The 20,122-nt window shown below is 47.0% G+C and overlaps 1 protein-coding gene and 1 long non-coding RNA gene across 2 annotated transcripts; both read right to left on the bottom strand.

The window, feature by feature from the left end:
- Positions 1 to 11,763: 11,763 nt before the first annotated feature.
- Positions 11,764 to 13,812, bottom strand: LOC135825675 (failed axon connections homolog). Its single transcript, XM_065338293.1, has 2 exons — positions 13,247 to 13,812; positions 11,764 to 12,655 (listed from the first exon to the last, which is right to left on the bottom strand). The coding sequence occupies exons 1-2, from the start codon at positions 13,567 to 13,569 to the stop codon at positions 12,241 to 12,243; spliced, it is 738 nt and encodes a 245-aa protein (XP_065194365.1). The 5' UTR covers positions 13,570 to 13,812; the 3' UTR covers positions 11,764 to 12,240.
- Positions 13,813 to 16,280: 2,468 nt separating this feature from the next.
- Positions 16,281 to 19,841, bottom strand: LOC135826217 (uncharacterized). Its single transcript, XR_010555232.1, has 2 exons — positions 18,782 to 19,841; positions 16,281 to 16,827 (listed from the first exon to the last, which is right to left on the bottom strand). It is a non-coding gene; the product is annotated as an uncharacterized LOC135826217 (long non-coding RNA).
- Positions 19,842 to 20,122: the final 281 nt, after the last annotated feature.

Below are 20,122 nucleotides of genomic sequence, written 5' to 3'. Positions count from 1 at the left end.
GAGAGATGGGTCTATAATTTGTTGGTTGGGTTGGGTCACCCGGCTTGGGTACTGGAGTAATGGTGGCATCTTTCCACTCCTGTGGGATTTCTCCGGTTTGGAACGATAGATCAAAGAGGGACGATAAGGACGGTGCAAGTTCCTTCGCCGCTTCTTTGAGTAGGCGGTTTGGAATAGAGTCAAACCCGGGGCTTTTGTTGGTATCAACTCCGCGGAGGAGTTTTTCGACCTCAGCTTGGGAAGTCGAGATTTCTTGAAGGGGACTGAGGATGTCAGGGGTGGTGTTGATGGCTGGAGTTTGCTCATCCGCATTGGCCACGGACAGCTTGCTCTGTGAAATGAAGAATTCGTTGAGGGCAGTGGCTTTTTGTGCTAGTGTCGTTGCAGGAGTTGCTTGGCTGACGAGTTCGGGTATGCGTTGTTTTGTAGCTGTAGTTAGGTGCTTCATGAGGCGGTGTAGGGAAGTAGAGGAGGCTGTTGAGTTGTTTACGAAATCCGATTTAGCACGACGCAGGAGGGTGGTGACACGGTTTCTTTGGGCAGGGAACGTGTTCCAGTCGTCAGGCGAGCGTGAGTGAAGGTATATTCTGTGTTTTCTGTGCTTATCCTTGATCTCTTTCAAGAGGCCCTTTGATATCCATGGTCGTGCTGGCACGTTCTTCCTGTCCCAAGGGGGGTGAGTGCGAGTAACTTGGCAGTGTTCTTGGGCGATGCTCATGACATTGTCGCGCCAGGATCGCCAGAAGGTGTCAACTGGGCATGGGTCGTGTTGGTTTGGATGGTGGTTGAGATTTGTGCGTGAAAGGGCTTCTCGAAGAAGGTGGATAGTGCTGTCTGTCCATGACCAGAATGTGGTGCTTCTGGATCGTGGAGGGGAGTTGTTAATTATGGGGGGCAGTTGATTATTGATGTGGCCACTGATAGTAGTGTGATCGGATGCGCCAAACGGTGGAAGTGATTGGATATGAATATCATTGCTGTGGAGTGAGGAGATAACAAGGTCTAGACATGAGAGAGGTGTTTGTCGGTGGATGTAAGTAGGGAATCTGACATGTTGTGTGAGGCCGTATGTGTGTAGCAGAGTTTGTATGTCGTTCCCAAGGCGATCTGTTCTGTCTGTGGTGAGCCACGCACTGTTCTTGGCATTGAAGTCTCCAAGTAGTAGGAGGTCGTCACCTTCGGCTATAGCGGTTTTGATGCTTCTTTCCAGTTCCGCACAGAAGAGGGTGCCATCGCTACGGGGTGGTCGGTAAATGTTTGCAACAACGAGGGAAAGGTTACCGGTGGATATTCTCGTCCATATGCATTCTGCTGCTGTCATTGGTATTGTCAGTACCCTTGTGTTGAAACGTTCCGCTATGTACAAGGCAACACCACCACCATAGTCCTGTCTGTCAGCTCTGATCAGCTTGTAGCCTGGGATTGCATAGAGATTGTCAGGGTCTGATGTGTCAGCCCAGGTTTCCTGGACTGCAATGACTGATAGTTCGTTCTGAGATTCAGAGCACGAACGGGTAAAGGTAAGTAACTCGTCCATTTTGTTGAATATGCAACGCACATTGGTGCTGAGAGAGTTCAAATTCACTGACATTGGTATTGTTTTTTTTGGGGGGGGGGGGGGGGGGGGGAATTTTTATTTTTATTTTTTTTAATGTTTTTGTCTTTTGGCTAGTTGTTGAAACTTATCTGGACTCAGTATTTCGGGTGTTTCCTCTGAGGGGAGGGCCATGTCCCATCGGCCTTGGCTTTCTCCACCATGGTCGAATGGCCGTGACTGTGTCGGCGACGACGAGGACCGCTGGGTATCCAATCCGCATCGTCAGAGGCAACCGTGGTGGCCCCGTCGTCGTGGCCTGCCCCAGTGCCTGTAGGCGGAGGGGTGCCGGACATTGGGGGTGTACTGGGAGCGATTACCTGCAAGCTGGAACTCTCAGCTACCTCAGTTTGGTCGACAGAGGATGGAGTATTGCTTTGTATTTCCTTGGATTCCCCGTCGCTGGTTGTGTTCTCAGACGCACTGGCGCTGTTCATTTCAGCGGTTTTCTGTGTTGCATCCTTGCTACTAGTACTAGTACTAGCAGGGGACCCGTCGGGTGCAGTGCTCACCTGTTCGGCCGCCCCGTGCGTACAGTTGAACTGTGCGCGGGCTCCCTGTTATTATTATTATTATTATTATTATTATTATTATTATTATTATTATTTAAATAGGCGTCGAGGCGACAATAGTTTTAGTATTGCGATCAACAGAACGAGCTGAACCGACATTTTCACAAAGGCTTTTATTGTATTCAAATAACGAGTGTATACGAAGGCAGTGAAGAACATGGAAGAAAGAAAAAATGTGATGTGGAAGAATTGATGAACAAAAAATTGTACTTCGAACTAGTTTTCGCACAACACTCCTCAGGAAGCTACGTTGTACTAATGAAAAACAATCCAGAAAGATACTAATAAAGAGAAATGGAGTGAGAAGAAACAACACCTATGAAAATGATAATCCTAGCACTAAGGTAATAACAGGAAAAACTGCGAAAGCACTTAACGAACTTGTAAGGAGGACTACTAGTATACTGTGACACAAGATATGACACCATGGCCAACCAGAGCCACACAGACAGAACAAGTTGCTACTAAAACAATTTCAAACGAATGATGCTGTCCTTCTGGACACACAGATTAGGCTTATGAATACGTTGACAAACGGCTTCTAACACACTCAACTGCAACTTATAACCATGACGAGCACGGCACAAAACAGAAAAAGAAGAATCAGAATAAACCTTACAGCAATCAGGACGAGATGCAAGATGCTTATACACTGATGACTTCCTACCAGAAAACACACGCTCGCACCCACTCTTACTCACACGATCATTCTCGCTCTCACACTCACCGGAATCACTGGACTCACTGGCCGAATCCTCCTCAACGACTTCCTGCCTCGGAAGCATGCAGACACGTTTGCATCAGCATCGCTTGCTGCATCACCGGCAGAGACGACAACAATACCTACCTTAATATCAACGAGACCCAGAAGAACAACTGCTAATTACACCATGACCTATTTCAGTACGGAAGTACCGAGCCAACGGAATACACAACAGGAACGTGAGACGAGGGATGGGAGGAGACGGGACCTGATTGCTCCGAGGCAGGAAGTCGTTGAGGAGGATTCGGCCAGTGAGTCCAGTGATTCCGGTGAGTGTGAGAGCGAGAATGATCGTGTGAGTAAGAGTGGGTGCGAGCGTGTGTTTTCTGGTAGGAAGTCATCAGTGTATAAGCATCTTGCATCTCGTCCTGATTGCTGTAAGGTTTATTCTGATTCTTCTTTTTCTGTTTTGTGCCGTGCTCGTCATGGTTATAAGTTGCAGTTGAGTGTGTTAGAAGCCGTTTGTCAACGTATTCATAAGCCTAATCTGTGTGTCCAGAAGGACAGCATCATTCGTTTGAAATTGTTTTAGTAGCAACTTGTTCTGTCTGTGTGGCTCTGGTTGGCCATGGTGTCATATCTTGTGTCACAGTATACTAGTAGTCCTCCTTACAAGTTCGTTAAGTGCTTTCGCAGTTTTTCCTGTTATTACCTTAGTGCTAGGATTATCATTTTCATAGGTGTTGTTTCTTCTCACTCCATTTCTCTTTATTAGTATCTTTCTGGATTGTTTTTCATTAGTACAACGTAGCTTCCTGAGGAGTGTTGTGCGAAAACTAGTTCGAAGTACAATTTTTTTGTTCATCAATTCTTCCACATCACATTTTTTCTTTCTTCCATGTTCTTCACTGCCTTCGTATACACTCGTTATTTGAATACAATAAAAGCCTTTGTGAAAATGTCGGTTCAGCTCGTTCTGTTGATCGCAATACTAAAATTATTATTATTATTATTATTATTATTATTACGAAGTAGTGGAATAGCGCGAGCTCCGGTGTGGGGAGCAAACCTTTCTTATTATTATTATTATTATTATGGGGGTGGCTTTATTGGTTTTGTGTTTGTATTATGCAGCATCCCGGGTCATTTAAGACCATGGGGAGTACTGCTGTTGTATGTGAAGAAAATATAATAAGGAAGACTGAGAAAAAAGAAAGAAAAAAGAGAGAAATACTGTGAACAGCAAATCTACAATGATGCATGTACAATTTATTATACAACTAATCTGCGAGAATGAGACTTAACACAAGCAGGTACAGTAATAGCAAGAGAGCTAAATCAGAAAACAAAATCCGTTGAAAAGTAACCGTCATCAAATCTGAAATCGAGCCCTTCAGCGACACAATAGCACTGAAGGCAGCAATATAATTCTTCTCATTCAACATCAGTGAAGCACCGTCAAAACCGGTGAATGGGGGCTGATGGTATTATTGTTGTTTTTGTTATTGGCAAGTGATTAATATTACGATCATAATTATTTTCTGCAAATAGGTGCTTCAACTAATAGTTCGAACCATGGGCATTCGCAAACCAATGTAACTTATTAGAGTGTAATTATTATTTCATCTGAGTTATTGACCTGATGATGTCAACTGTGCCAAGGAGCGCCTCCTTTTGCAAGATTATTATTATTATTATTACGCAGATTGAGTATTATTATTATTATTATATATTTGACAGCCATGAAACTCGGAGTCACAACGGAATAAATTTTTCAAGGTTTTCATTGTGTGCCTTTGTGTATTATATATTTGAGGATTTCCCAAACACGTAGTCTAAACTGAAGGGAGTTCCATTATAATGGGAGGCTGTAGGGTTGAGATAGCAGACAGTGGAGGGCTAATAATTCGAAATGAACAGCCTAGCAAGAGAAATACAATTATGCTGAGTGTTCCAGAATGGTCCTTTAATCAATGATACCTATAGCCTCGGGATATGCCTTGAAATACGAAATGTACCGAAACAGAAACACAAAAATTAATAAGAATAAGCGCAACGCACAAAGAAGGAGGACAGAGGCATGTCAGTGAGGAGTGGCATTGTGTTTGGTGTCAGAGAAGTGCGTGCAAATGTGACTGTGAAACAGGGACTGCGAGGCTGTGGCTCTCAGGTCTGCGGGCAAGGCATTCCAGACAGTAGCGGTGCGGAAGAGAAATGACCTCCCGGCGTGTTTCCCAACCTGTGGCAGAGTGAATGCGAGTTTGCGGCGGCGACTACGCGTGGGGCAGTATCCCGCTGCTTCAAAAAGTTCTGGTTGGGTGGTGACCAAATGGAAGAATTCCATAAGGCAGGCGATCTTCCTGCGCCAGGATAGACTTGGCCACCCCAGCTGTTTAAACAATGATGACTTGGGCTCGTCTGATGGGCAAGGGCATCTCTCAAGCCGCATGACTGTGCGAGCTACTCTGGCTTGCAGCCGTTCAAGGGTGAGCCGCTGTGCAGCAGAGAGGGAGGACTCCCATACTGGGGGGGCGTATTCTGCTTTGGGGCGGACATACGTAAGGTACAGCTTCCTGACGATGTCTCCTGTTAAACGGTCAGCCATATGGCACAGAAGAGCAGCGCTGTCTAAACTTGCTTATTGTCTGTTCAATATGCTCCTGGAAGCTAAGTGTTTCACTCAACAACACTCCCAGGTGACGGTGACTGGTTGACGGCTGGATACCGCGGATGGTCTCTGCAGCTCCTTCCTCAGCGAATGAGATAACAACGGTTTTCGATGGGTTGAAGGTTCCGCCTACTCGGTCGGCCCAGGCAAATGTGTCCTGCAGGGCAGTCTCCATTGGGCTGGTACCTTTGGTTCGTGCTTGGCCGACGGCGGTGTCATCCGCGAACAGGTAAACATCAGCGTGCTGGTTGCGTTTCGAGGCACTGGGTAGGCTGTTGATATGTACCAGGAAAAGCAATGGCCCGAGGTGGGAACCCTGGGGTACTCCAGACTTGACGGGACGTGGGGAGGACAGATGGTGTTGGACGCGGACGCTGAATGTACGCGTATCGAGGTAGTTCCTTAACCAACTCGTAGCCGGAGCATCGCAGATAGTCCCGAGTTGCTGGAGAAGCACATCATGCGGCACTTTATCGAAGGCCTTCGCAAAATCGAGAAATGCAGCATCGTAAGGGATGCGTTTATCCATGGTCGAGGCGATCTTAGTAGTGAGCTGTATCAGCTGGTCAACTGTGGAGCGATCACGGACAAAGCCGAACTGTTCCGGGACAATGATGTTGTTGACCTCGAGATAGTGACCGAATTTGGTGGCGACAATCTTGTCTAGTGCTTTCGCAATAGCTGGGAGTAGGGTTATAGGGCGGTAGTTGGAGGGATCACACGGGTTACCTTTATTTTTAAATATGGGGATTACTGTTCCCAGCTTCCAGGCACTAGGAAACTCACCTAAGGTGAGGCTAGCGTTAAACAGGTTGGTAACAGAGGACGTTATACATGGTGCGATCTCTCGGAGGATCCTGTTCGAGATGTTCCCGCCTGTTGCCTTATGCTGCGGGAGCCTTCGGAGCACCCGGTACACTGAGGATTCGGCCAAGACTGGCAGAGAGAATAATTCATTCGGACAGTCGTCGGCTGGTGCTGGTATTGGACCTGTACCGTGAGCAGGAGTGCACTGGCGCTCAAATACCTTCGCGAGCATTTCTGCTTTCTCTGGTTCGCTCTGTGCCGTGTAGCCCTCACACGTTAGGTCAGGAACTTTATCTTTCTTACAGGAGATGTTGGCAAGTGTCTTGGCTTTCTTCCACCAAAGGTGGGCATCTTGCTCATCGTGAATATTCTCACTGAGGCGCTTGAAGTACAGGGTCTTGGCATTTCTTAACTGGTTCTGATATGCATTCCTCTGGGCCTTGTAGGTTAACCAGTATGCTACTGTTTGGTGGCGCTTGGCGGCACGGAAAAGGCGCTGCTTCTGGCGATGAAGGTGATGCAGATGCGGGGTGAACCAAGACTTGGTTTGCTGTCTTCGAGATGAAACTCGTCTGTACGCTAAGCAGCTGGCAATGGCTTGTGTGATGCATGACTCCCATGCCCACCACGCACTCTCGATGGTGGAAGCACCGAGCATACACTCCCGGAGTGGAAGATGAAAGTTTCTGTCGTAGAGATTGAAAGTCAGTGTTCGCGTAGTCTGGTACAAAGCGGGGCGGCGGGTGCTTTGGGGTGTGCTTTCCTGAGAGATATTTAAAGATTATGGGACAGTGGTCTGATCGCGGATCTAGGACTTCAAGGTCGGATATACGATGCTCTGCGTCTGTGATAACCAGGTCGAGAAGTGATGACTGGCTACCCGTAGCTGAGTATCGCGTTGCGGTGTTTCGGACAATTTGCTGTAGTGCAAGGTCGTCTAACAATCCTGCTAGCTGTTTGCCCTATGCCGTATCAACAGCTGTTGCGTTCCACTGTCGGAGTGTGGCATTGAAATCACCGAGAATGACTGTCGTGCCTGAGGCTGACAGTGCGTTGGCAATGGTGGACTGGAAGGACACAAAAAAGTCGTGTTTTTCTGCTGATGATCGGTGAGGGGGCCTGTAAAACATGTGGAATGTATTCTTTCGACTGTTCTGCGATTCTATAAATTCCACGCAAATGTGCTCCAGTTTGCATTCAAGGTCGGTCCGCCGTTGGAAATGGCACATAAGCGATTGTAGAATATAAACAGCAAGTCCTCCGCCTATCCCGGAGTGTCGGGCACCGTCTCTATCTTTACGCAGGAGGCTGTATCCGGGAATAGATGACTTGCACAAAGATTGTCTGGGTTCGAGACGGGGCAAGTGGACCTTCTGACTCTGCACTTCCCCACCTTTTGAGTTCGTGACTTTCGAAGTTTCGCTTTTGCCTGACGAACACTGAGCTAGTTTTTTTGGCTAGAGAGTAGAGTTGTTTTGATTCGACTTGTATCGTCATGCCGAAGCGCTGCTGCGCTCCTGAATGAACTAGCAGACGAGAAATGGAACTGAGGCTCCCATTCCATACGTTCCTTTCCGAGCCGGCCGGGCGGGAGGCAGAAAAATGAGGGAATAACGTTATTATTTTAGTATCATTGGTGTAGGCTGCAACAAGCACGTCGTGGTCCTGAAGTGTGACTACTTTCCCGCAGTGGAAGCGAAGTGAAGCACAACGAAAGTTTGTGGACGTCTGAGAAAGAATTTGATTCCCTTTCAATCGGCTGCACTAGCTCCAGAGCGACCCTCTCCTGATGACAGACTGCGGAGAGGCCAGGAAACTGCCGAGTGACGAGTGGAAGCCTAAACCATGAAAATGAAGGGTGGAAGGACTAAGTATGAGAGCCAGATGGCCTTTAGTAGTACTTCAAGTAGTATCTGAGTTGAAGGAGAGAACAAGTGTGCTGGAGAAACGCTGCGAAGTGTCTTTTCTTACTCTTTTTTCTTTGTCAGCTTTCCTGGTGGTTATGTGCTTTTTCAAGTAAATAAAAAATTAAAAAAAGTCCTCAGGCCTGATGTGTACTAGCTACTGTTGAAGTCTCACTTGTTCCGATATGAACATTTCATCAGCCCTTACTCTGAGCAGCTGTATCTAGACTTGGATCTAGGCCAGAGACATAGCATTGTAAACCTTACTGAAGCCATATGTATCCGATGCCTGGCTCTAGTAAGAAAGCAGTTTGGCGCAGGCTTGCAAACTATGATTGAATCAGGGAGTGGTGGAAAGTCACATTATACCTCTTCATGATTAGCTGGTAATGACGACGATGCGGCTCCGGCTGGGTCTCATGGGAAAGTAACTTGCATACCTGTTTAGTTGCAACGAGGCAACAGTACCCCATGTACTAAAGACATGATTGAACTATATTTCATCTCCTCCTGGGAGAATGTGGAACAAATAATGCCAGAGTGTGTCTGATACACATCACAGTCTGCTGAGTATGTTCATTATTGTGGACGTAACATAACTGCGCTGTGAGGTACGTTCTGCGTTGGACCTACAGTTGAGCCACTACTCTTCTTACAAATTCTGTACAACGGTGAAAGGATTTGTTGGAGCATCATCAAACAGTGCATTCGCCTTCATCATACACTGGCTCCGTTGCCTACAGTAATTCACGTCTTGACGGGGCGCGCTGGGACGATACGGAAGGAGCGGCGGGAACCATTGGAGTGCTCATTATGCTGGTTAGCGGAGACGGATGTGAGTGTCAGGAACGGGAACGCAACCGCACTACTGTACAGATCAGGAAGCGATGGAAGAGTTGAATCTGTTCAACCTTCCATGCCGTGTACAGGGACACAAGCGTAAAAATTAGTGTTGAAACGAGCGTATCTATAACAAACGAGCGATCAGTTCCACTAACGAGCAAGCTATCGAGCGAGCTAACGAGTTTCATTGATGTGGCAAATATGATTATTTTTTTGAATAATTTTTTTCTAAGTTCGATTTTTTTCAGCTGGTTCAAATTATCACCGCCGGCATTTGGGGTTGCTGCTGCTTCACCTCGGACTGCTGTTTGGTGTCGAGATGTCTTTTCAGCGCCGTCGTCGATTAGCCTTTGTAAGAATAGACCGTTTTGCAAAGATTGCAAGTAGCCCTGGTCTTCGCTGCATCGCGGGAGAACACTTCCAAACGACTGAGCGTAACTTTCACTCGAATGGAGAGGTGACCGAAGCATATCCTGCGACAGGTCAGCAGATGCAGAACAAGACATCAGTAGAGTCCACCAAAGCTGCAACGACAACTGAAACAACTCAAGTGTCGTGCAGGCATACAGTCACCTGTAACTGCGAGTGATTTTCACTTTGCGCGGGACTGGACTCTCGATCGACCAGGGAGTCGTAAAATATTCTACGACTCCCCGGTCGACATGTACTGCCATGTGTACGGAGTACGGTGTACGGTCGGTGTTCGTTAGTGCAAACGAGCTGGCCGCACAAACGAGCCGAGTTTCTGGTGAGCGAGCTAGCGAGTATCCGGTGAGATCGTTTCAACACTAGTAAAAATGGCTACATTTCGAATGTGAACTGGCGATGGCATTGTGTGGCGACGAACACAACTGCAACTGTTCAAATTTCAGCATTTCGAACATTATGCTTCCCGCCGAATGGCTCACATGACGGAGTTGGACATTACCAGGCTAGGATTATCATTTGCTGTATTTATGGATAGTCCTTGAGTTTTCAGATGAAGTGCTTTATCTTTTACCTGTCGTTCCTTTAGTGTGGCACAATGTCCATGGCTGCTTTCTTGTCTTCATAACAGACTGGTATAATCAGCATGATTATGCTTTATTAGAGAAGAAATAAAAATTTCCTTTCGGAAAGGAAGCCCAGAAACATCAACCCCCATGGGCTGTGCTGTATGACTCTCGTCCATCGACATTAACCGTCGCAATAACTGCTGCATGTATGTTGTGCTGTGCGAACCGTACAAGATTTTAACAGCTCACCCACGCCTTCCCAACAGGCTCCTATATCCCGTACCGATAGCGTTACATTGAATATGAACTAGGCTAGCACAGTTATCCTTCGTTCTTTTGATGGCGGCGGGTAGCATGGAACTTGACGTGTTCTTGGGATCCTCGTGCAACACTTGCTGTTCCCGGATGCCATATTATTGGGTGCATCGAGGTTGCTTCTATGCTCACTGTTGTTTAGTAAGACAAATTTTTTAATAACTATTTCACTGAAGAATATGGCAAGAGTATTTTGGGTTGGTTTGAACGCCTGGCTTCTCTTCACATAATATACAGTCATGTACTTCCACTAACCCTACAACTTAAAGTACAAGTGCACATGACTCATGAGCTTCTGAAGACAGTGACGGTACTGACCAAGTACATGTACATCATGTAGAGTCTACATGCCGTGCACCATTCATTCATGCTGACAAAAAAAGTACACTACAGACGGTGTAGGGTGCCCGCAGTGTAGCCTGGGTGCACAGGGTGCACTTGCCCCGTCTCACTCGCGGCTCGGATCTTTGTGCAAGTACTTTATTTTCGTATTGCAATTGAAAGGAACAATAAAGTCAATAAATTATACAAGGGAAATAAATTGAAAATTTAACCTTTTGGAGCCATCTACAGGGACATGTTCATGTACATGTATGAAGATTAATGTGCAATCATGTACTGTACAACTACATGTCCAATAGGTGTGCTGATCATTCCAACTATCTAGTTGAAGAAAAGAAAAAAGAAAAAACACCCCCCCCCCCCCCCTGGCTGTATCTTCTTGTATGTGTGCCTTATCCATCGCCACGGGTTCTTCTGGTAGTTCTGCATGACAGGTATTTGAAATAGCTGTCAAAAAGCCAGAAAGTCGTTATTCAAGCAGTGAATATGACCTCGGGGCACTAAAAATCATGTCGCTATTCGCGAATTGTCGTTATTCAGATAGTCGTTATATCCGAAGTTAAATGTATACAGTCAGATGGGACTTTGCTCTGGGCATGGAAATTCTGTCGTTATTCGCGAATTGTCGTTATATCCGAAGTCGTTATTAGAGAAGTTGACTGTACATGTATAAGAAATATCTAACCCATCGGCACTACCATTCAGAAAAGAAGAATAAAAGAGTAGAAAATACCAGGTTTTGATGATAGTGTGATAGTACTATAGTGTGTGGTGGATAAGAACGCTCTCATGGCACTTAAACTATTTGATAAGAAGGCTGTGTTACAGGTATATCATGGGAGAGAACTTGTCAGTTTTACACCAGAAATCGCTGAGTCTACCTACTGCCTAGAGCAGGGGACAAGACTCGTGTTTGTGACCCGCACGTTTCATGCAAGTCAACATCAGGTGGCTAAGAAAAAGACCAATTCCGTGACAACGGGTCCAGCCATGTAACACATACAATCAGCTGTAACCAGGTCAAGAAGGAAAAGGTTCTGTCTGTGAACGCGCACTTCAAATTATAAACGTTTTCTACACTCCAAGGATGCACATGTACACACATACGCGCACACACACACACACACACACACGCACACACACACAAGCTGAGCATAACGCGTAGCGACAACTCGGCTAAAATAACGAGTCAACAATATAATGATTACCAGTGCGGCAAGTACAAATGGCATTTCTGACAATACTAATAAAACCTTCGAGTCAGCTATTCTATTACATGTTGTATATTCGTGACAGGTCAGTTTCATAACCCTGGACAAAAGCAGTTCAAATATATTCTGAAATTGTGAAGACATGGGCAAAATGTGCAAGGCGAGTCTTGGCCAGTTTGCATGCTCGCATAAGGGAGAAGAGGCTCCGGAGAGGCTCAGTATCGGCTGCTAGCATGACCATGCACGGCTTGATGCAGACAACAGGATTAGCGCTCAGTGTCGCAGATCACTTCAGCGTCAGCTCGTCCCAATCCGGATAGAACTCCTCGCGCATGCGCTTGACGTAATCCCCCAGGTTATTGTACTCGTCGTTCATCAGCTGGTACTGAAGCGAGAGCGGTGCCGTATAGTAGAACGAGGCCAGAAGGGCGAACACCGCGGCGTCATACGCCGTCACCTGGTCGCCCATCACATAGCGATTCTTCCCGAGCAGTGCCGACACGCTGCCGAGGTCCTTGCGTACGATGGTGGCCACCTCGTCGCCTGAATGTCGGCCCATGCCCTGCGCGTGCAGGTTCTTTGAGAGACGCATGCTGCCGTACATCTTGAACGCCAGCGACTTGAGCATGCCCGGGTTCAGGAACATCAGGCCCGGCGTATCCTCCAGGCAGCGGTCGTTCAGCATGTGATAGCCCAGCGTCCTGCAGTGCAAACGCACACACAGGGACACACAAACACACACACGCACAGACATACATGTACACACACACACACACACACACACACACGGACACATGGACATACAAGTACACACGGACACACACACGGACACACAAGTACACACACACACACGCACACAGCATGTCAGCTGCTGTTTGATCCGCTTCTAGATCATACGTACTAAACGCACCCCTGGTTGGCAAGACCCTTTTCGGCGCACATATTTTCCTATCATAAGCATGCACGTGTAGCGTATAATAGCATTGGGAATACATTGGGTATACAGATGTGTACGTGTGAAGGGGGGGGGGGGGGGATCAACGGTACTTTGCAGTGGTGTGTATTGGTCGGGTCGCGGGACTCGACTTTGTATAATATTAAGAAGTATCCCGGACAGTAGGCACATGTACTAGTACTTTCTTCTCAAAGCGGGTGCGCGTCATGACGTCATCAGAGTTCTACTAATCTTTCACGCATGTTTGAATGTAATGCATTTCAATCATACATTCAATCATTCCCTCAACTGGAGAATAATTAATCATACATTTCTGCAGAATTCAATTTCCACTCACCAAATCGTGTTTTCTTCCAGCATCTGTTCCATGGCGTGTGCGACAGCTTTCTGCCTCTCATCAAGGTGATCATTCATCGTCAGATTGAAGCGCTTTATCAGAAATTCAATGATGAAGTCCGAATCGGCCACGGTCTCTCCGTCCAGAACAATGAAAGGTACTTTCCCCTTCGGCCCCATCGTCAACGACCCAATTGCTTCGTAGTCAATCTTGGCCATTCGCAGGAACGTTTCCATCTTCAGACAGAACGGTGAGATATTAGGCCCCTTCGTGCAGCGAGGGAACTGGTGAAGGTACACCATGCCACTCGTTTTCTCCCCCATTGCACTCGCAGTCTCTTCTCCCAGCAAACTACTAGTACTTTTCAAATAATTTGAATTTCTTGTGGCCAAGTGGAGGAAATCTCGAGAGGGATACTTCTGTCTTCCGAAATTTCTAGGCGGATCTGAAAGTGATTGTAAGACCTGCCATGAGGAGATTTTATAGAAGCTGAGACGAACGGCATCGTCAGCTTAGCAATGGAGTATTGGGCCTATTGGCTAATCAATCCATTTCTTCTCAACAATGCACAGCTCAGTTCATCGATTGAATTTTTCACGTGCAACACCGGGCCCCAGTTGTACTCATGACTCATTCCTGCACACTTCATGTACGCGCGCTCGACGTCACGTCATATCAGCACGTGCAACGTCAGGCCAGGGCAATGCCAAAAATGTAAAACTCGGGGGGGGGGGGGGATGCAGTCTTGGCTGATTTTGTGCACTGGAGTGCATTGGAGTAACTGAGTACTAAGATCACGAACACAATGCTCATTCTCACGTGTCCCGTTGCCGTAGACAGGCTGCCCACTATTAATATATTTTAAAACACACGTTTATGTTTATGTACATGTACAGTATATTGTCATTCGGATCTTCCCAAGTTGTACACAGATACCGAATTCAGAGGGTCGAGTCAAATAAATTAGTACAAAAAAATATCAATACAAACAACTGCTACTTGCATGCAGTCACAGTGCATGATGCAACTAAAATATTGGGGCACGGACGGTGTGGAATCAATGGACTCAGTGGAATACAAGCACAACCAGCATCAATGATCAGGTTTTCCAAAGTATTGTGTTGCTCATAACTATCCCTGTCATCAAGCATACTAGTATGTCATGAAAGGGATCAAGAATGGTAGCTACTCAGTACATACAGTACATACAGTACATGTAGCTGGACATAGCAATGCCCAACGGCCCACATAGTTTGTCACGTACGGCGGAATCACCGCGGCTTTCCTTGTCCAGCCAGTGTTATTTAGTGCCAAACCTCTTCGGACAAAACTAAATTCCCCGCCGGCGAGTTTTCTGTTTCTAGGATGTACAATGCACAATGTAGATACAATGTTGTTTAGCTTGGGCCAGCTAGGGAGTCGTAAAATACGACTCCCTTTTACGACTCCCTGGCTTGGGCCTTGGGGTACCACCCAGCCCCGGTTACCATGGTTACCTCGCATGGTTCGAGCATGATGAGTAACCAAGACAAAGGCTGGCACATGGGTCATGGGCTCGGCTTTGGCAGCAGTTGATTTGCTTTCTACACGACTTGCACGATGCCTCATGAGTTCAGCCAACACTGGATGTGGCTTCAGCAATCAGCGGATGATGTCAGATATTGTGTTATGACTTTCTCATGAGTCATAACGGTCATGGTGCACACGTACATGTACATACTGCAGTCTGCACTGCTGGAGCATCCTGATAAACTGTCTGTGCCCGTGATATGAGTGGATGAGTGGGATTGGCAATCACAGTGTGTCTACAGACACTCTACTACTAGTACTAGTGCACACAGTCCACACTACACATTTGGGCATGTGTATGTACATGTATGTCCATGTATGATGATGACAGCATTTGGCTGTGATTTCACAAATTTTCAGTGTACTTTTATTTTCGGTACTTTCGGTGCGTCTGTTAGTACCTAAAATTTCAATACACCGAACAAACGCTAACGCACATAATCCAATAGGGAACTGCTTCTCTGTACGTAAAATTTCCGTTCACCTAGCCTGGCATTTTGCCCTCATACCGGAAACATTGAGCACCTTAAATTTCTCAAGTTAGAGCATATCATCACAAGATTGGTGACACATAGCATCGAGAACCGTGCACCAGAAACCAGTTGGTAGAATCCCAGTTGTGCAACCATCTGAACCTTCTACCACGTCAGGCCCGCCGGAGCCGGTCACATCTGGTTGGTCAGGCCATGGCTGGACCCACGTTATGACACCAACGCGAGTTCAGTGCTGGTTAGATCATGTGTACCCACCATATCAGGCACAAAGTATATTATCCATATAAAACCGCTCTGTGAGCAGTTCTGAAAAACCTTTACTGGTACTGCCCCGTCGTAAAAGTAAGAAATTAGAACTGGTCCATTATCCTCCCAAATGCGAACTGATCCACCTAAATCGCGAATGACGGGACCCGAACGCACCAGTAGCACGAGGTCGGGAGGGCACAGGACAGCAATTATCATAGGGTAACACCACCTACCGCTAGTACAGTACATGGCCTTTGGTCCGGACCAACGTCCCCATCTGCATCCACAGGTAGGAACCTCGTGCTACTGGTGCGTTCGGGTCCCGTCATTCGCGATTTAGGTGGATCAGTTCGCATTTGGGAGGATAATGGACCAGTTCTAATTTCTTACTTTTACGACGGGGCAGTACCAGTAAAGGTTTTTCAGAACTGCTCACAGAGCGGTTTTATATGGATAATTTCAGTTCTTTTTCCGTTCCCTCCCCACCCCAACCCCGAAGATAAACATGATGACCACGCGCGATGTACTGTATGTAGCCATGAGACTGCAATAAAACACTGATACATACCAGCCCTCCCCGCCTCGCTACCCCGCACACAGATATACAAACATGCGTATGCACACGGCACACACACGTGGCCACGCACACATCCGCACATGCACACGGCACACACACGTGGCCACGCACACATACGCACGACACAAACAGGAAATTCTTCATATATAATGCCATGCAAAGCAGTGGCCACCGTACTTGAGGAAGTCAGTTGTGAAACAAAAATAATTCAACTACAGCGTGTAGACAAGCTGACGGCCAAAGCACAACATAGCAAACATGACATTTGCCCAAGGATTGCAGTTTGCAGACCACGCCATGGAAGCAGCGAATACAGAATGTAATATCATACAAAGTGACAAGAAAGGAAGTGGCCATCATACACCAGAAACTTGCAGAAAGTCACACATCCAACAGATAGAGAAATGAACAGCAATCTGATACAGCCCACACAGGACAAAACTGACCTGATACTCGTCCCAGGATCGCAAGTGGCAAATCCTTTTCAATGCATAACATGCACGTGTACGTTAGACGCATGGACAACATCTGACCGTGTCGCCAGCATACAATGTCATCACATGTTTACCCCACAAGTTACACACATGCACAGTAGAAGCACAATGAAAGCAATGGAAAAGTACGATGTGGTTGCTGAAGCATCTTCACACTTCAAATTCAGACTTCAATGTGGTCGTCACGGGATGATATACCTGCAAGATACAAGTGATGAAGAAAGAAAGCAGAAGGTCGTGAGGTAGGCTATGAGTAGTCCTTTCCCAAAGATGCCATAGTTTTTTGCAACTTATGCTTTTCGCAACCGTGCCAAAACAAGTGCTAGTTGCTGAAATCGCATCCATATTTTCAGAAAAAGCTCAAAAGTTGCCAACATCGCAACTCAAAATTGGAGAGTTCTTGTGCAAAACCTACAAAACAGGGAGCAGAAATAGCAGAAATGCAGCGATGCTGCGACAGCAAACTCGTACACCCCTTCCTGCTGTGAACCACCATTTTACACAGTGCCAGTAGCCTGTTGCATGTATCCTACATGTACATGTACATCATTACAGTGCACGGAAAAGGGAATGCACATAATTATCGTAACTACCGTTGATCTACTGTTTCTCAGAAATGAGCCTGAAGGCAGGCGAGAAATGAGCGAGCACGAGTATGTATTTGTCCAACAATGCAACATGTAGTCGGTGACTTGACCTTTCGACCCCATGCCATGGGGCCAATTGCGCCAAGGTTGCGGAGAAATTGCGAAATAGTTCCGAAAAATGAAGAAAGTTGTGAAAGTTGCGATTTCTTCCTAAACACCGAGAAGTTCCGAAAAAAGTGGCGAGCATCTTTGGGAAAGGGCTAGCTATGAGACACCACAAACGGGTCACCTACATGTATGTTCAGGGCTAGTGCACTCACACGCAGAATTGTCATAATCGAGCATTTCCCAAACTGAGAAGTGCAATGAAATCCACTTGCATGCACAGGAGCAATTTTGCAATATTATGATGCGCAATTCGACACGATCTGCGATGCTGCGTGCGATGTGCCCTGCCGTCATGATGGTGACAGTCACCGCGGTATGTTTTGTCAACGTCGCCCTTGCACTCTTCTGTCAAGTCCAAAGTGCTCACATACTTGGCAATGTCTTTGCAGTGATTAACTTTTATCCTAGTTATGTCACGGGTAACTTTAATGAAGTACCCGCAGGCCGTGTCGATCCGCACATCGTCCACTCTCTCATATACTTGGCCTGCTTTGTCTGTGTATCCATTTCATGTGCGATCCACAAAATCGACTAGACAGTGGGTGCAATACGCTCTCTATCTGAAGACGTTCTTCTGGCGACATCTCGCCATGTACTTGGCCTGCTTTGCCTGTGTATCCATTTTCATGTGCGATCAACAAAATCTCAATGCACTACAGAGACTAGACAGTGGGTGCAATACGCTCTCTATCTGAAGACGTGAACCATTAAATTTGTTGGAAAAGTTATACGTACACCTGAAACGTAATGAAGTACAGGAATAGAGAGAGTGACTACAATACGCTCTCGACCTGATTATAGTGATAACGTGTTAGAAGGTAACAGCAAGAGTCCATAACCCAAGAGTATGCAACTGTGATTATGGGTGCATGCGTGGCGCGCTGCCTTCATTACGTAACTTGCCTTCATCACGCTCTGAAAGCATGCATTCAAACTCTCAATTTCTCGCACGAGCCCATTCGTTTTTGCTCGATTCGTTCCAGTACCTACACAATCTCTGAATTCTGGCGCGTTAACTCCAGTTCCGTACGAAAGTTCATTTCAAACTAGAGGGAAAGTGCGGTGTTTGATTTTCCGCAGTGCGCCCACTGCAGCTGAATGATGTAATGAAGGCAGCGCGCCGCGCGGTTGGCCCATAGAAAAGAGATCACAGTTGCATACTCTTGGGTTATGGACTCTTGGTAACAGGTCTACAGTCCCACCGTACCCTTCCGACACGACTGTAGACCATTAAATTTTTTTGAGAAGTTATACGTACACCTTAAACGTAATGAAGTACAGGAATAGAGAGAGTGACTACAATACGCTCTCGACCTGATAACGTGAGTACAAGACACTCTCCACCTGATAACGTGTTAGTAGAAGGTAACTGGCAACATATCAATGGGTTGCCTTACCGTGGTCTAGAGGAAACGTCTTCGCAGCAATACTTTCCCTCCAGCGCATTCAGTCGCCGACGCGACATCGTTTACTGGGCCGTTCCAGTTGCGGAAGACATTCGATTCATCGGGCCAATTCAGCAACAGGGCCGTGGACACACAGGGGGCAGAGGAGAGACATTGTTAGTGGACAAGAAAATAATATGCAGTGGCAAGTGGCGAGTGCCGCACGGATGTCAAGTTGTCATGCACAATTCAGCTACTACTTACGGTCCAGCTAGTCCTGCCATTGCTCGCTCGTCCTGGTTCCTCCTCGTTCGTCTTCCTGCACGTCTGCTCTTCTCCTTCCCCACCGTTGGCTTTGCGGTACGGGGGTGCCGGAAGGAATTCCCACCATATCATATACATGAAGTCCCACCATGTCTCCATGTACATGTCCACGGCCACGTAAGCAGTTTGTATAGTACCGGAAGGAGTTCCCACGATGTCTCCAAAGGCCTAGAGCGGACGTCTTTGCAGCAATTCTTTTCACCCTGCACATTCACTCCGCCGACACGACATCGTCGACAGCGTTTACGGGGCCGTCCCAGGTGCAAAAGGTCCACGTCAGTAGTTCTCAACTATTTCGCGTACGGGATAGTCGCCGCGACAGCGTTTAAGGGGTCGTTCCAGGTGCAAAAGGCATCCATCAATGGCACTTTGCAGTACGGGGTACGGAAAGGGGCCTCCTCGTTCGACTTCGTCGACTTCTGCATGCAGTTCTCCTTCCCGTCGACCGAAAGGGGTCTCCTCGCAGTTGTCCTTGCCGTCAGGTCCACGTCATGCAGTTCTCAACTATTTCGCGTACGGGATAGTCGTCTTTGTCGTACGCGGCATCGGCGTTTACCGAGTGGCATTGGCACAAAGCAGACCGTTGACGGGGTCACGTGTCAAAAAAGTATCAACAACGTGTCGACTACGTGTCGACCACGTGTATAGCGGTACACTCAGCGGTACACTAATTCTCGTGCCATTCTCGTGTCACAAAACTGGAACATCGAGTACCAGTATGGAAAGGCTTCAGACAGGAAGCCTTTCCAATGAACCGTTTACATTGAACGGCTAGGGTTCGGCCCGACCGGATCAATCAAAACCTCCTTCCCCTGTCCTGCATCCTGAAGACTCAAGAGTGCATGGTTGTACTCTTGCCTGCATGTATGTGCACTTTCTGAGTTGGCTAATCACGACGGTTTGGCCCAAGACTAGTAGTACTAGTATAAGACTAGGCTGGCAATGAGTAGGCATGGTCATCATGTACGCATCACGTCACACCGTATGACGATATGCAAGGGCAGTTCAAGTGTGTTTGTATACGATGTC

The sequence above is a fragment of the Sycon ciliatum genome, chromosome 10 (assembly GCF_964019385.1).
Source record: "Sycon ciliatum chromosome 10, ocSycCili1.1, whole genome shotgun sequence".
In the NCBI taxonomy this organism is placed as follows: domain Eukaryota; kingdom Metazoa; phylum Porifera; class Calcarea; order Leucosolenida; family Sycettidae; genus Sycon; species Sycon ciliatum.
The sequence above is the reverse complement of the archived record's forward strand: the minus strand, read 5'-3'. Positions and strand labels throughout refer to the sequence as shown.